The following is a 17,669-nucleotide window of genomic DNA, read 5'->3' as shown; positions in this document are numbered from 1 at the left end:
AATTCTTATGTGGAAATTCTAATCACCAACGAGATGGGCTTGGAAGTGGGGCTTTTGAGAGGCAACTAGGTTTGATGAGATTGTGAGAGGAAAGCACTTGCAAGAGACATCACACATTAAGTGCACATTAAGAAGAGCCCATATGAGCACACAGTGAGACAGCAGCCACCTATAAGTCCAGAGAAGGCCTACGATGAAACCTGCCTTTATAATGCCTTGTTCCTGAACTTGTAACTTCCAGAACTGTGAGAAATACATTTGCGTCATCCAAGTCAACCACTCTATGGTGTTTTGTTATAGCAATCTGCACTGACTAATAAAGGAGACAACTGAGCTTCAAAATAACAAAGGAATAAAATTAAATAGGAGCACTTGAGTATATACTGATGTAAATAAATTAATGAATACATAATAAGTGAGAGAAAAGGAAAAGCTGTTTCTTACAGTGAATGCTAATTAACAAATGTAGAAGAAATGATGGCATTGAAGATGTGTATTCAGAACATCAGGCTTCCCAGGTGGCACTAGTGGTAAAGAACCTTCCTGCCAATGCAGGAGTTCTAAGAGACTCAAGTTCGATCCTTGGGTCAGAAAGATCCCCTGGAGAAGAGCATGGCAACCCACTCCAGTATTCTTACCTGGAGAATCCCTTGGACAGAGCAGCCTGGCGGGCTACAGTCCATAGTGTCTCACAGAGTCAGAGACAATTGAAGCAACTTAGCATGTACACTTACTTCAGAGCATATTAAGAATAACCAATGAGTGAAAGTTTGATGAAGAACAGAATAACTGCTTAGTATTGAAATATTTTCCCTACCAAACAGCTTATTAGTTAGAAATGGAGACAATAAAATTTATAGTCAAGGAACAATCTGCTTACCCAAAAAATGTTGATATCACCAACAATGAAGCAAATGGCCATCAAGTGTCCCTGGGGTTCTTGGTGTTGGAGTATGTGCCATCCTACTACTACAGGACATAACATCACTTTTATGGAATTCCTCCCCAAGCTGCTAATTTGTATCTAATCATGTGGAAACCAAACTAAAAATAATCAGTCCACCTTTTTCAAAGTTTCCAGGTCATGAAAGACAAAGACAGACTGAGGAAAGTCTCCAGATTAAAGATATATGACCTAAATGAAATGAGCAGTCCCAGATTCTATCCTGAACCTAGAGCAACATAATTATGAAGGACATTATTAGGGCAAATAACAAAATTTGAATATAGGATATGTTTTAGTTAAGTGTTGTGATGATGATGAATGTCCAGGTTTTTTAATTCTGTGGTTATGTAATAAGTGTATTCTTAAATGTTTTAGTTCAGTTCAGTTCAGTCACTTAGTCGTGTCTGACTCTTTGTGACCCCATGAACCACAGCACACCAGGCCTCCCTGTCCATCACTAACTCCCGGAGTCCACCCAAACCCATGTCCGTTGAGTTAGTGATGCCATCCAACCATCTCATCCTCTGTCATCCCCTTCTCCTCCTGCCCTCAATCTTTCCCAGCATCAGGGTCTTTCCCAATGAGTCAGTTCTTCCCATCAGGTGGTCAAATATTGGAGTTTCAGCTTCAGCATCAGTCCTTCCAATGAACACCCAGGACTGATTTCCTTTAGGATGGACTGGTTGGATCTCCTTGCAGTCCAAGGGACTCTCAAGAGTCTTTTCCAACACCACAGTTCAAAAGCCTCAATTCTTCGGTGCTCAGCTTTCTTTATAGTCCAACTCTCACATCTATACATGACCACTGGAAAAACCATAGCCTGACTAGATGGACCTTTGTTGGCAAAGTAATGACTCTGCTTTTTAACATGCTGTCTAGGTTGGTCATAACTTTCCTTCCAAGGAGTAAGCATCTTTTAATAAAGTCTAGTGTCTTTGACTTATTTTCAGATGATTCAGGAAAAAAAAATGGAGAAAAAGAGAGTGAAAGAGAGATAAAGTATGTGGGACAAAATATTTAAAATGTTAAATTTGATAATTTACAGTACCTCTTTGTCTAGTCTTATGATTTTCTATAAGTTTCAAATTTTATCAAAATTGACAATTACCTAAAGGAAGTATCTCAACAAAACAAAACAGAATAAAAAATTGTAAAACAACTTATAACAATTCCTACTTGTCATATATATATTTGTGGGCTTCCCAGGTAGCGCTAGTGGTAAAGAACTCACCTGCCAATGCAGGAGACATAAGAAACGCATGTTGATCCCTGGGTTGGGAAGATCCCCTGGAGGAAGGGCAAGGCAACCCACTCCAGTATTCTTGCCTGGAGAATCCCATGGACAGAGGAGCCTGGTGAGCTACAGTCCATAGGGTCACAAAGAGTTGGACACAACTGAAATGACTTAGCACGCATACATATATATATTCATATATATATATAAGGGCAGGAGGTGAAGAGGGCAACAGAGTATGAGAGGGTTGGATAACATCACTGATTCAGTGGACATGAGTTTGAGCAGACTCTGGGAGACAGTGAAGGACAGGACAGTCTGGAGTGCTGCAGTCCACGGGGTCACAAAGAATCAGACACAACTTAGTGACTGAACAGCAACAATATAAATTCATATCTATTTCATATATGTGTGTTATATATGAAAGTTCAAGTCAAAGATTATGTCTAATGATCTAGTATCACAATGTCATCACCAGAATACCCTCCTGGATGGCTCTCATTCTGTGTTCCAGGGAATGATTTCCTTCTTTCTCACAAGCTGAACCATTACACATGGATGCCCATCAAGCCTGCACAGTTGAGTCTTCTCACTCAACTGCCACTGAAGTCAGAACTGACCTTGGAACCCTAGAGCCCAACCCTTCCAGTCCCAGGGAGCAGCAGTTGGCCTCACACCGGCAGATCTTTTGGACAATTGGATGACTTAGAGCTAGACTTTTCGGCCTTCCTTCTCCACCAAGATCTCCAGGAAGGGAAACCCTGGGACTGTTCATGTCACTATGAGCAAAGACAGAACTTCCTTATTCTATAGGCTGAATGATTATAAGCCTTTAAAGAATGCATCAGGAAGGTATGTCAGGCCCATCTACAATTTTTTTTTTTTTTTACAATTTTTTTCCTGTTAATTTAACAACTGTTGCTGAATCACTAAGTCATGTCCAGTTCTTTGCAACCACATGGATGGTAGCATGCCAGACTCTATGGGGTTATCAAGGCAAGAGTATTGGAGTGGGCTGCCATTTCCTTCTCCAAATTTACCAGTAATAACTCAATTATACTTTAAAAAAATATACACCAAATAGCATTTATACTTAGAGCTGGATCTCTGGACTTCTGCTTTCAAAATATTTTTTAAGCTAAATTTCTCATTTCTTTTCTCACTAATTATAGCAAGAAATGGTGCTTAGAAATACAGCTCACACTATTTTAAAATACATCATGAAATTAATGAACTAGGCAATGAACTGTTTATCAAACATCCTTCAATTTACTTTCTTGATTTATCAAGTTTAAGGTTTTGAATGAGACTTAAAATTATGACACTTTCTGTGAACTCTTTTTTGGTGTATGTTTAAAAATAACAACAAAAAAGTTGTGTGTCCACAATATGCATATATAAATATGTATACACACATATACGTATGTGTGTATATACAAACATATGTAAATATATATTAGAACAATTTTTTAAAATTTGAATATAGTCTGTATTTTAGTTAATAGTGTGTCAATGTTTAATTTCTAATTTTTTATTTTTGTACTGTGGTTATATAAGAAGTGTTCTTATATTTAAGTATTTAAGGGTAATAAATCCTTGTGTCTGCAACTTATTTTGAAATAAGTTAGAAAAAAATATGGAGAGAGAGTGAGTGATAGACAAAGTAAATGGGGAAAAATTATATATATATATACACACACACACACACACACACACACACACATACGCATGTATATATGTATCCATATATCTTTTGAGGTTTGGGTATATTATTGTTCAGTTGTTAAGTCATGTCTGACTCTTTGCAACTCCATGAACTGCAGCATGCCAGGCTTCCCTGTCCTTCACTATCTCCTGGAGTTTGCTCAAACTCATGTCTATTGAGTCATTGATGTCATCCAACCATCTCATCCCTGTCATCCCCTTCTCTTCTTGCCCTTAATCTTTCCCAGCATCAAGGTCTTTTCTAATGAGTCGGCTCTTCGCATCAGGTGGCCAAAGTATTGGTGCTTTAGCTTTGGCATCAGTCTTTCCAGTGAATATTCAGGGTTGATTTCCCATAGGATTGAATGGTTTGATCTCCTTGCTGTCCAAGGGACTCTCAAGAGTCTTCTCCAGCACCACAGTTTGAAAGTATCAATTTGGCGCTCAGCCTTCTTTATGGTCCAGCTCTCACATCCGTTCATGACTACTAGCAAAAGCCATAGCTTTGACTATATGGACCTTTATTGGCAAAGTAATGTCTCTGTTTTTTAATATGCTATCTGAGTTTGTCATAGCTTTTCTTCCAAGGAGCAAATGTCTTTTCGTTTCGTGGCTACAGTCACTGTTCTCAGTGATTTTAGAGCCCAAGAAAATGAAATCTGTCACTGTTTCCACTTTCCCCCCTATTTATTTGCCATGATGTTTTGAATGTATATATTTCCAGATGCTTCTAACTCCTCTGCCAGCTAAATAAATAACAATTTTCCATTTTGTGTCTTAATTCTCAGATGCTTTTAATATATTTAGACTCATATTAGTCCTAGGAGGTAGAACCAAATTGATTCCCGGGAATATGTGACCAATGCCTACATTGGTCTCACTGTTATGTTTCTTCCTTGCACATATTTTGGTTTGTGTGTTCTGTCTAAACTCTTTTCATTATGATTTGTCATTAGGCAATTATTTCCTTTTAATTTCCCTAAGAATTTGTTCAAACATTGCATCCAGTTTGCTTCTTTGATTATTAACATGCAGGAAAGCCACACTAGAAAATATTTTTTTTCTCTTAAAAGCCCTTCATATATGTATCATGTATCATATGTAAGTATATATGAGATGCATGCTTGTTTCAAAAATTCCACTATAATTACACTTAATATAAAAGCATCATAATTGAGCCTAACAAACTTTCTGGAGATCAGACTCAAGCAAATGTATTTTTCAGTACATTAAATTCAGAATCTTTGATATTACCTCTTATGGTTCGGATACAAGGTGCTCTAAGTATTTGTTAACAATTAAAATATTCAAAATTGTGTCATTTTTTTTCTATACAGCATATATTTTCTAAGGTGTTAAGAAAATTTGCCTATTTACTGGTAGGAATTGATTTAATCCAGCAGAGTCGTTATTCTATGAGAACTATTGCTTCATAAAGATTGAATTGGAGACAGTGGAGGCAGTGGAGACACTGAGAGTAGGGCTTTTGTATTCTTTCTGCATTTGGTTAAGAATTCTGATAGTTCCTGGAGGAATCAACCTGCCTGACTTCAGACTATACTACAAAGCTCCAGTCATCAAGACAGTATGGTACTGGCACAAAGACAGAAATATAGATCAATGGAACAAATTAGAAAGCACAGAAATAAATCCATGCACCTAGGGACACATTATCTTTGACAAAGGAGGCAAGAATATATAATAGAGAAAAGACAATCTATTTAACATGTGGTGCTGGGAAAACTGGTCAACTACCTGTAAAAGTAGGAAACTAGAACACTTTCTTACACCATACACAAAAAGAAACTCAAATGAATTAAAGATATAAATGTAAGACCAGAAACTATAAAACTCCCAGAGGAAAACATGAGCAAACCACTCTCTGACAAAAATCACAGCAGGATCCTCTATGACCCACTTCCCAGACTAATGGAAATAAAAGCAAAAATAAACAAATGGGACCTAATTAAACTTAAAAGCTTTTGCCCAACAAAGGAAACTCTAAGCAAGGTGAAAAGACAGCTTTCAGAATGGGAGAAAATAATAGCAAATGAAGCAACTGACAAAGAATTAATCTCAAAAATATACAAGCAGCTCATGCAGCTCAATACCAGAAAAATAAATGACCCAATCAAAAAATGGGCCAAAGAACTAAACAGACATTTCTCCAAAGAAGACATACAGATGGCTAACAAACACATGAAAAGATGCTCAACATCACTCATTGTCAGAGAAATGCAAATCAAAACTACAATGAGGTACCATCTCACGCTGGTCAGAATGGCTGCTATCAAAAAGTTTATAAACAATAAATGCTGGAGAGGGTGCAGAGAAAAGGGAACCCTCTTACACTGTTGGAGGGAGTGCAAACTAGTAGAGCCACTATGGAGAACAGTGTGGAGATTCCTTAAAACCCTGGAAACAGAACTGCCATACAACCCAGCAATCCCACTGCTGGACATACACACCGAGGAAACCAAAATTGAAAGAGACACGTGTATCCCAGTGTTCATTGCAGCACTGTCTATAATAACTAAGACATAGAAGCAACCTAGATGTCCACCAGCAGGCGAATGGATAAGAAAACGATGGTACATATACACTATGGAATATCACTCAGCTATTAAAAAGAACGCATTTGAATCAATTCTACTGAGGTGGATGAAACTGGAGCCTATTATACAAAGTGAAGTAAGTCAGAAAGAAAAACACTGATACAGTATATTAATGCATATATATGGAATTTAGAAAAAATGGTAATGATAACCCTATATGCGAGACAGGAAAAGAAACACAGATAGAAAAAACAGACTTTTGGACTCTGTGGGAGAGGGCAAAGGAGGGATGATTTGAGAGAATAGCACTGAAACGTGTATATTACCATAAGTGAAATAGATCACCAGTCCAAGTTTGATGCATGAAACAGGGAACCGAAAGCTGGTACACTGGGACAACCCTGAGGGATGGGCTGGGGAGGGAGATAGGAGGGGGGTTCAGGATGGGGACACATGTACACCCATGGCTGATTCATGTCAATGTATGGCAAAACCCACCATAATATTGTAAAATAAAGCAACTGACAAAGAATTAATCTCCAAAATATACAAGCAGCTCATGCAGCTGAATACCAGAAAAGTAAATTAGCCTCCAATTAAAATAAATTAATTAATTTTTTAAAAATAATTTTTAATAATTTTTAAAAAAATAATTCTGATAGTTTCACTCCAGTTCTAACTCTGGCATTATACGGGAGTTTAGATCCAGTTTATTATTTACTGACAATATTTTAGATGTAATCGTAAGTTACTAATTATGTGTCCGTGTTCTTGTGTTTCCTGTCTTCCCTTTCTCTTGAATTCAGTGTCTGTCTTGCACTAGAGAACATCCTGGAGGACTTCTTTCAGAAAAGTCTGTGTCGTACGCTTCCTACATCTTTGTATGTCCAAAATTTTCTTTCATTTGGTTTTATATTTGCATTTTTTATTTGCCAGCCTCAGAATTAAATGGCAACCCACTCCAGTGTTCCTGCCTGGAGAATCCCAGGGATGGCAGAGCCTGGTGGGCTGCCGTCTACGGGGTCTCACAGAGTTGGACACGACTGAAGTGACTTAGCAGCAGCAGCAGCAGCCACTGTTAGAGGAGGCAATGGCAACCCATTCCACTGTTCTTGACTGGAGAACCCCAGGGATGGGGGAGCCTGGTGGGCTGCCATCTATGGGGTCGCACAGAGTTGGACACTGCCGGGGTCCAGCCCTGGTGGATCCAGGGAATTCGAAGCGGGGACGGCGTTGGCGAGGAAAAAGCTTATTTATTTATTAATATAAGATTAGGAAATAATAGTATAGTAGGAAAATTAAGTGGAGAAAAGGAGGCTAAATAACTTGGTTTACGTGGAAAGCCAATAAAGTTCCAGACAAGGAGCTTGCACCATCTACATTAGGCCACCAGCATCCTCTTGAATATTGGAGGGTGCCCCACCTTGGACTCCCTCTTGCATGGATCTTAGAAGCCAGGACAAGTAAGTAGACATGGCGAGCCTCCACGCCCCAGATGGGAGTTTAGAGTAAAGAGGAGACACGGGGGAAACCAGTCCTTCCAATGACTGGCCCAGCCTCTATTGTCTAGAAAGGCCTTTATACCTTTTTGATTGTACATAGAGATCAATGGGTAATGCAAAGTTATGCAGCGTTAGCAGCCCAGACTCTTATCAAAACCAGGTTTTTCTCTCTGCATACCTAGTTGTATACCCAAGTCTTAGGTGATTTATATCATCGTCTGGCCAAAAGTGCCAATTAACATTTTACAGCCTTTTTTTTGATAAGGGTTTGTCAACCAGAAGACTTATTTGTGTTGTTCTTCTCAAAGTCTGGTGCCACTCTCAGAAAACACTAAATAAAGTTACATTCTTACATAGCAAAGATACAGCAATTTATAACAAGTAAAAGGAGTACAGTGATTTATAACAAAAGAAAAGTAATTAACTCAAAAGTCTAGTGTTGCTAACATCAAAACTATTATATACCTTTTTTCATATCCCATTTAATTGATTAATGTCCTCCCAGGTGCCTAAAAGATAAAGAATATGGAGGCCTGGCAGCAATCATTGAGTCAACAGTGAAAACCCATCACCAATATGATTTTTAGCTCTTTAGAAAAGGCTCTGTATCTTTAAGATGCTTTTAAGCTTTGTGCCTCTCGTGGTTGGGGGGCTGTAAGCAATGCACAAGCTGTAAGAGGTCCGGGAGAACCTATTAGGCAAGCTAGAGAGTTATCAGAGGGGGTTTAACTGAAACTTCCCTTTCAAATGCAGAAGACTAAAGCCCTGAGTTGACTTTTTTCCAGAGTGTGTCAGAAGAGTGGAAAAGCAGAGTACAAAGGCCAGAAGATTTTTGGTTTTGGGGTACATGCTCAGGAAATACCAGGGGGACACCCTGAGATCTGATTTGCCTTGCCCATCAGATCTCTGCCGAATGACCTTGTCATGGGTGGGATTCCTCATGCTGGCTCCCAGCAGGACATGACTGAAGCGACTTAGCAGCAGCAGCAGAGTTTCCTAGGGAGTGATAGGACTAATTATCCCATTAACTGAGTGATCATCTAGGAATGGAGGTGTAATGCTGGTATATTAATAAAGTAGTGTAGACTGTATATAATGCATGTGTGTGTGTGTGCATGTTCAGTCGTGTCTGACTCTTTGTGACTCCATGGACTGTAGTCTGCCAGGCTTTCTGTCCCTGGAATTTTCCAGTCAAGAATACTGGAGCAGGTTGCCATTTCTTTCTCCAAGGTATCTGCTTGACCCAGGGATCAAATCTGTGTCTTTTGTGTCTCTTGCATTAGCGGGCAGGTTCCTTACCAGCTGAGCTAGCAAGGGACCCATACACTATGCTTGAAAGTGAAAGTGAAATCGCTGAGTCGTGTTCGACTCTTTGTCGACCCCATGCACCAGGCTCCTCTGTCCATGGGATTCTCCAGGCAAGAGTACTGGAGTGGGTTGCCATTTCCTTCCTCCAGGGGATCTTCTTGACCCAGGGATCAAACCCAGGTCTCCCACCTTGTAGGCAGATGCTTTACCCTTTGAGCCACCAGAGAAGCTTAACACTATGCTTACCAGTAAGCTATTTTACATATGGGCATAGTGTGGATTTTCAATGGTGACATTAATATTTAAATTAGTCTGTAAGAAGAAACAGTTTGGAATAGTGACCTTCCTTAATTAAGTCAGTAAAACTATAAGCTGAGCGCCGAAGAATTGATGCTTTTGAACTGTGGTGTTGAAGACTCTTGAGAGTCCCTTATTCTGCAAGGAGATCAAACCAGTCCATCCTAAAAGAAATCAGTCCGGAATATTCATTGGAAGGACTGATGCTGAAGCTGAAACTCCAATACTTTGGCCACTTTGGCAAATAACTGACTCATTTGAAAAGATCCTGATGCTGGGAAAGATTGAAGGCGGGAGGAGAAGGAGATGACAGGGGATGAGATGGCTGGATGGCATCACCAACTCAATTGACATGAGTTTGAGAAAACTTGGGAGTTGGTGATGGACAGGGAGGCCTGGCATGCTGCAGTCCGTGGGGTCACAAAGAGTCAGACACGACTGAGCGACTGAACTGAACTGACTGAAAACTATCTTTGCCTTGAATTAATGATTTCTCCAACTACATGATCTGAACCTGGAAGTAGTCTACTCTTGTCCAGTGTGGCCTAAATCTGGTCAACCATTTCACATGTTCTATGAGCATTATGAAAATCCAGGATAATATATATTTTAGAGGTATCTTTAGATTTTTACTCTTTTCTGTTGGTCAGAAATTATTTGTTATTAAACTCCAACAATGTGTATGCTGCTGCTGCTGCTAAGTCACTTCAGTCGTGTCCGACTCTGTGCGACTCCATAGACAGCAGCCCACCAGGCTCCCCCATCCCTGGGATTCTCCAGGCAAGAACAATGTGTATGACAATATGATAATCATACAAATAGACAGTAAACATAGCTAATAAATACATCAGTGTATTTATTACATCCTTAAATACTTCATGCTAAGATTTGCTCTCCTGTATCTTTCTTTATCCTCATTTAGGTTGATTAATTTTTTTTCCATGTTTGCCTTTATCTGTCTTTTACTTTATATTTTATAGCATCAAGGATGAAAAAGAGTCTCAGGACTTGGTGTTAGAAAAAAACAAAGAAGAGGAGTCTTTAAGAAGTTCCAGCTTGGTTTTAGGAGCAAGAGTGAGTGTCAGTCCCAGCCCAGGAAGGCTCATAAAATGGAAAAAAGGAAAGCTAAAATGATGATAATAAACTTGCTGAATAATCTCAGCTCATTGGATTTCAACCTGAAAAATGCCTTTTCATAAGAGATCAGCCCTACTTTTTTTGGATAGGGAGGCATTTATCAGAATTATAAGAATAAAAATGAGACTGTTCACAGGAATTTTTAATACTATCCCCAAATTTATTGAAAAACAATACATTTTAACAATCAGTTTTCTGTTTACTATTCAAGAAAACTAATAGTCCCCAGCATCTCCTAACTTTTTCTAGAGGTGATTTAAAGTTTTGTAAACTTAAGATGGAACTCAAAACCTACTTACCTGATTTTGTAGAAAATGCCAGGGGCAATGGAGCCATGTGATAAACTGGATATGTCAGCTCTGATTATGTTGGAGTCAGCTTTGGACAGAGAGCAAATTTCCAGAAAGATCCTCCCAGAGGCTGTGCCAGTCGCTCTAAACTGGTGAGACCAACTGATACCATTTTTAAAATGATTGTTTTATAATCTGGTTGCAAAGTGTTGTGTTTAGTTTCTTCCTAAGACATAAAGTATGGGTTTTTTTAAAAAAAGAATTAGATTTATTTGTATGAAAAATGATGAAAGTTTGAAAGCAGTTAGTTACTTTTAACATATGTACTTTCAATAGGCTTTAATTGATTCCAGTATCTCTACAAAATGATATCAATAATACTAAAAACTAAATCATCTGTGAATGAAATTTCTGTTGTTTTCTCCTTATTTGCAAAATGTCCTTGATTCACAGGTACCCCAAATCCTCTAGTAAAAAATACCTTGTATATGTAGAAAAAAATGTTTTGAATAGTAATAGAATGAGGTAAACTCAAAATGTGGCATATTTCCCATGGACCTTTAACTATTAAATGACCTTTAACTTCTACTGAGGTTAATTTCCATATATTTTTAATTATAGCTGTAACTTGCACATGGCAATATGTGTATTTTTTAAAGGGTGCCTCTCTCCATTCTGTTTGCTGGTCAGTAAAGCAGTTTGTTTCATTCTTACCACAAACATAGAGCAAATTAAACTCCAACAATGTGTATGCTGCTGCTGCTGCTAAGTCACTTCAGTCGTGTCCAACTCTGTGCGACTCCATAGACAGCAGCCCACCAGGCTCCCCCATCCCTGGGATTCTCCAGGCAAGAACAGTGTGTATGACAATATGATAATCATACAAATAGACAGTAAACATAGCTAATAAATACATCAGTGTATTTGAAGTGGTATAGTATCACAGAGTAAAAGGGAAAAAAGCAAGAAAATTCAAAGCCAGTGTGAAAATATAAACATGACAGCTGTTTCCTACATCAGTGTGCTCCAAAAGAGTCATTTTAATGAGTCAAGAAGAAATGTAAGCCTCTGAGGGCCTCTTTCAGGCTTAAAGACTAATTCACTTGACTGTAATTATTAACATTTGAATCAACTTCAGTGTAAATGTTGAAATACTTAAAGCCAAAAGCTTCATATGTTACAAATGATCCAGTTATACAGTATACTTCATCTAAACATGAAAAAGACATTGCTCAGTGTGTGGATGATACAATATAAACAGCTATCTGTATAATCTTTCAGAAAAAAGCACATTATTTCCTCTTATGCACAGAGCATCTCAGTTCACACATTTGCTTAAAAGTAGGCATGTAAATCAGACAGAAACTTTCACTTTTCACTTTCATGCATTGGAGAAGGAAATGGCAACCCACTCCAGTGTTCTTGCCTGGAGAATCCCAGGGATAGGGGAGCCTGGTGGGCTGCTGTCTCTGGGGTTGCACAGAGTTGGACACAACTGAAGCAACTTAGCAGCAGCAGCAGACATGTAAATCAGACAGAAAATAGTATATGTATATACATTTATTTGTTCCATTATTTCAATTCCCTATGGAACAAATCCTGACACATTTTATTTGGAATGTTATAAGTAATAAATTCAGCTTGACTGAAGTCTCTAACTGCATTAGCCCTACATTCCAGCTAAGTGAGATCCACTTATAGGTCAGTCTCCTGCACTTTGCATTTAATGGTGTCTTCCCTTTTCTCTGCCTCTTTTAGTAAAAGGAAAGCCAGAGAGAAGTACCAATCTGACCTGTGGTTAGAAACTGAACACCTGAATAAAGGTGAGATACTCAGATCTAAAAGTGTATGGAGCTAACTGTTGCCTAAATCAGTACCTATTGAGTTCCATGTCCATAAGTCCAGTTAACTACAAGGGAACCAGTTTACTATGCAGGTGGAAGATTAGCTCTCATAAGCCAGCTTGGAGCCAAGGTTAAGGTTTGTGTGTATGTCTACTCTTGTTTGATAAAATGTTCAAAGAGTCGTTTTGTTTGGTTTTATTTTATACAACTTAGAGATTTTTCTATCACAGTGGAAGCAAAGTATTTTACTTTAAGTGGAATTACCTTTTACAAAGACCTTTCGTAATTAAATTTTTTCAATTTGTACCAGTCACATCCCAGTTTTGGGAAGCTCCCATGTGTCACAGCATAAGGCAAAGCCTCTCTGGCAACGGGAAAATCTGCTATTCAAATTAGACAGAGTCGAGGCAGTGCGTGTCTGTGTGTTCAGAGCTGTAGGAGTCAAAGTGGGGATATCGCGAAGTGCAGCTGAGGAGACATCATCATGGGAGATGCCTCAGATTTGCATCAGGATGCTCCTGATCCTCCTCCACTTTTTTCCATGGTGCATTTTTAAAAAATCTTTAATTGGAGGATAATTGCTTTATAATGTTATATATTGGTTTCTGCCAAATAACGATGTGAATCAGCCATAAGTATCTCCGGTTCCTCTGCCTTTTCTAAAACCAGCTTGAACATCTGGAAATTCACGGTTTACGTGTTGCTGAAGCCTAGCTTGGAGAATTTTGAGCATTACTTTACTAGCGTGTGAGATGAGTGCAATTGTGTGGTAGTTTGAGCATTCTTTGGCATTGCCTTTCTTTGGGATTGGAATGAAAACTGACGTTTTCCAGTCCTGTGGCCACTGCTGAGTTTTCAAATTTTGCTGACATATTGAGTGAAGCACTTTCACAGCATCATCTTTCAGGATTTGAAATAGCTCAACTGGAATTCCATCACCTCCACTAGCTTTGTTTGTAGTGATACTTCCTAAGGCCCACTTGACTTCACATTCCAGGATGGCTGGCTCTAGGTGAGTGCAGAAGAATCGATGCTTTTGAACTGTGGTGTTGGAGAAGATTCTTGAGAGTTCCTTGGACTGTAAGGAGATCCAACCAGCCCATCCTAAAGGAAATCAGTCCTGGGTGTTCATTGGAAGGACTGATGTTGAAGCTGAAACTCCAATATTTTGGCCATCTGATGCAAAGAGCTGACTCATTTGAAAAGACCCTGATATTGGGAAAGATTGAAGGCAGGTGGAGAAGGGAATGACAGAGGATGTTATGGTCAGATGGCATCACCGACTCAATGCACATGAGTTTGGGTAAACTCCAGGAGTTGGTGATGGACAGGGAGGCCTGGCATGCTGCGATTCATGGGGTTACAAAGAGTCAGACATGACTGAGCAACTGAACTGAACTCAACTGAACTGTTACGTAAGGGCCTTTCCTCTTAAACCTCCCTCCCACTCCCCACCCCTCTAGGTTGTTACAGACCATCAGGTTGAGCTCCCTGTGTTATACAGCAACTTCCCACTAGCTACCTATTTTATACATAGAAGTGTATAATGTCAATGCTACTCTCTTAGTTCATCCCACCCTCTTCTTCCCCTGCTGTGTCATCAAGTCTATTCTCTATAGACATAGAGAATCTCTATTCCTGCCCTGAAACTAGGTTCATCAGTGCCATTTTTCTAGATTTCATATATATGCATTAATATATATTTGCTTTTCTCTTTCTGACTTACTTCACTCTGTATGACAGACTCTGGATTCATCCACATCACTACAAATGACCCAATTTCATTATTTTTTATGGCTGAGTAATACTTCATTTATAAAGAATTTATTGAAAAAATAAACTGTGGGTGTTACCTTTAACGCTTTGAAGGGGTATTTCATTTTCTCAACAGAGCTGCTTCTTAAGCAAACATGTTAGCGGAGCTTCCGCCTGTCTGAGTTCACCATTCCTTTCATTCCACAGTTTTTTGGTTCACATTGGACTGTATCAGAGTGGGATGAACCTGCAAGAGCTGATCAGCATTCTGGAGTTGAAAGGATAGGTGAATCAGGAATTCAAGATAGGCAAACTCTAGAAGTAAATATTTGTCTAATAAATATTTGTGGGTTGACTTTTTATGGACAATAGAAGAAACAATTAAAAAGAACTTGAGTATCCTTACAAAGACAAGAACCAAGATAGGTCCTAATTCAAGAGAGAGGTAGAATAAGTGATGCACTGAATATAGAATAAGTGACATAGCAAGTTCAGATGGTGGTGGCCTCAAGGCAGATGCTCTAGCAAAGCAATCAAGGCCAGGGTATTGCTCACTACAGAGCACCAGTAGATCGGGTCCTTTGGGACCCCAAAACCTTGATAAGTGGGAGTAGTGCTAAGCTTGACATTTTTTTGAAGGAACCTAAAAACAAAGACTATATATTATCACAATACTTTATCAAGCTAACATTTTAAGCTTTTCACATGAAGTTTTATTTTTCAGTTCAGTTCAGTTCAGTTGCTCAGTCTTGTCCGATTCTTTGTGACCCCATGGACTGCAGCACACCAGGCCTCCCTGTCCATCACCAACTCCCAGAGTTCACCCAAACCCATGACCATCAAGTCGGTGATGCCATCCAACCATCTCATCCTCTGTCATCCCCTTCTCCTCCTGCCCTCAATATTTCCCAGCATCAGAGTCTTTTCAAATGAGTCAGCTCTTCATATCAGGTAGCCAAAGTATTGGTTTCAGCTTCAACATCAGTCCCTCTAATGAATATTCAGGACTGATTTCCTTTAGGATGGACTGGTTGGATCTCCTTGCAGTCCCAGGGACTCTCAAGAGTCTTCTTCAACACCACAGTTCAAAAGCATCAATTCTTCAGCACTCAGCTTTCTTTATAGTCCAACTCTCACATCCATACATAACTACTGGAAAAACCATAGCCTTGACCAGACAGACCTTTGTTGGCAAAGTAATGTCTCTGCTTTTCAATATGCTGTCTAGATTGGTTATAACTTTTCTTCCAAGGAGGAAACGTCTTTTAATTTCATGGCTGCAGTCGCCATCTGCAGTGATTTTGAAGCCCCCCAAAATGAAGTCTATCACTGTTTCATTTTTATTTGTCACAGTTTTATTTTTACCATTATTTTTTCCCCTGAATGGTGTAGAGCAGTACAATCTTTATGCAGTATTATGTGACATTTCTGAACACATTTCCTTATTTGACTATTAAGAAATTGTGTTAGCAATTAAGAGCTGGAAAATTCAAACTTATGGCAATATCAGTTGTTAAATGTATGCTTACTGGAGAAGGTCTAAATTCCTACTTTTTTTCTCTTGTACTTAAATAAAGGTATACTCATACCATGAGATTTTATTTTTTAATATATTTAAAGTTCATACAATTGCTAAATGATAATGTATGGAATTTCTTTAAAATTCCTTTAAGGAAAAAAAGAAACTTGTAGTTGGCTATTTTATTTTGTCTAAATAAATAAAGCCTTGATACTACCATAAAAGTTTTAAGTATAATTAATATTTGTTTTATATCTGCCTGTGTTCTTCTTATAGATAACTTAGGCTAAGAAATGCATACATTTGACCCTGCATATCTGTGAGTTCCATGTCTGTGGATTTACCCAAACTCAGATAAAAAATACAAAATCAAAGATTTATGGAAAGTTCCAAAAAGGAAAACTTGACTTTGCTGTGCACCCTTCTATTTACATAGAATTTGTATTGAATTTGCCAGCTTCCAGCAACTATTAACATAGCATTTACATTGCATTCAGTACTATAAGTAACCTAGAGATGATTTAAAGTATAGAGGAGGATGTGGGTACGTTATTACATGCAAATACTACATTACTTCATGTAAAGAACTCGAGCATCGGAGGATTTTGGTATCCGCAAGGGGTACTGGAAGCCATATCCTGTGGATACTAACAGATAATTGTACCAGGTACCTCGGAGGAATAATTTGAAATTGATTCCTGCTGTAGGAAGAAGCTAACATAGAAAAAGCATCTATCATTGGCATGATCATATTGCTGAAATCCCCTTGAGTCTTCTAAAAATTTTTCAAATTTTATTTAAATGTAATACTATTAAGGAAAAGAAAGCAATGACTTGACACACAGGAGTTAATTCATGAAAACTTACATAATTTATTTATATAGTTTCATTATAAGTTTATATAAATTTGCTAAAATTATTTCACTTGAGATGCATAATTCTCAGATATATTTAATATATAAAAATAAATATAAACCTATTTTGATTTAAATATGTATACAAGGACTTCCCAGGTGGCACTAGTTTTAAAGAACCTGCCTGCTAATGCAGAAGATGTAAGAGACATGGTTTCCTATTCTGGGTCAGGAAGATCCCCTGGAGGAGGGCATGGCAACCCACTCCAGTATTCTTGCCTGGAGAATTCCTTGGACAGAGGAACCTGGTGGGCTACAGTTCATAGGGTCGCACAGAGTCAGACACAACTGAAGCAACTTAGCACGCACACACACACATAATAAGTCAGGTTATCTCAAAAAATGTGGTCTGAAAACAATTTTAAAGAGATTAAGGTTGAAAAAGGCATGAATGTTGGTTTCAGTTTTCTTATTTTAAACTGCTTGCTGTTGTCTTCCAGGTTTCGTGTTACAAGACCCAAGTTCATCTTCCTTGGCACTTTTCAATACAACTTCTAATGCCGTGGCTCAGTGGGAAGTAAGTACTAAACTTCTTGGGTATGTGCTGCAGCCACTTCAGAAGTCACTCATGCTTTCAGAGTAGCACTTCCCTTTGCAATAAAACTCTTTTAATATTCCATGGGAGAGAACTGGAGGCTTGACATAAGCACATAACAAAGAAACA

At 38.6% G+C, this 17,669-nt stretch overlaps 1 protein-coding gene across 1 annotated transcript in view; it reads left to right on the top strand.

Moving 5' to 3' along the window:
• Nucleotides 1–2,961: 2,961 nt before the first annotated feature.
• The window catches only part of LOC120867543 (serine/threonine-protein kinase MRCK alpha-like), a 61,915-nt gene continuing 47,207 nt past the window's right edge, over nucleotides 2,962–17,669 (top strand). The window contains exons 1-5 of the mRNA XM_040245949.1: nucleotides 2,962–3,032; nucleotides 10,527–10,620; nucleotides 10,995–11,125; nucleotides 12,732–12,796; nucleotides 17,446–17,522. Of these exons, the coding sequence (XP_040101883.1) occupies nucleotides 2,962–3,032; nucleotides 10,527–10,620; nucleotides 10,995–11,125; nucleotides 12,732–12,796; nucleotides 17,446–17,522 (438 nt within the window). The remainder of the gene's footprint in view (nucleotides 3,033–10,526; nucleotides 10,621–10,994; nucleotides 11,126–12,731; nucleotides 12,797–17,445; nucleotides 17,523–17,669) is intronic.

The sequence above is a fragment of the Oryx dammah genome, unplaced genomic scaffold, assembly GCF_014754425.2.
Source record: "Oryx dammah isolate SB20612 unplaced genomic scaffold, SCBI_Odam_1.1 HiC_scaffold_1, whole genome shotgun sequence".
NCBI lineage: Eukaryota > Metazoa > Chordata > Mammalia > Artiodactyla > Bovidae > Oryx > Oryx dammah.
The sequence above is the reverse complement of the archived record's forward strand: the minus strand, read 5'-3'. Positions and strand labels throughout refer to the sequence as shown.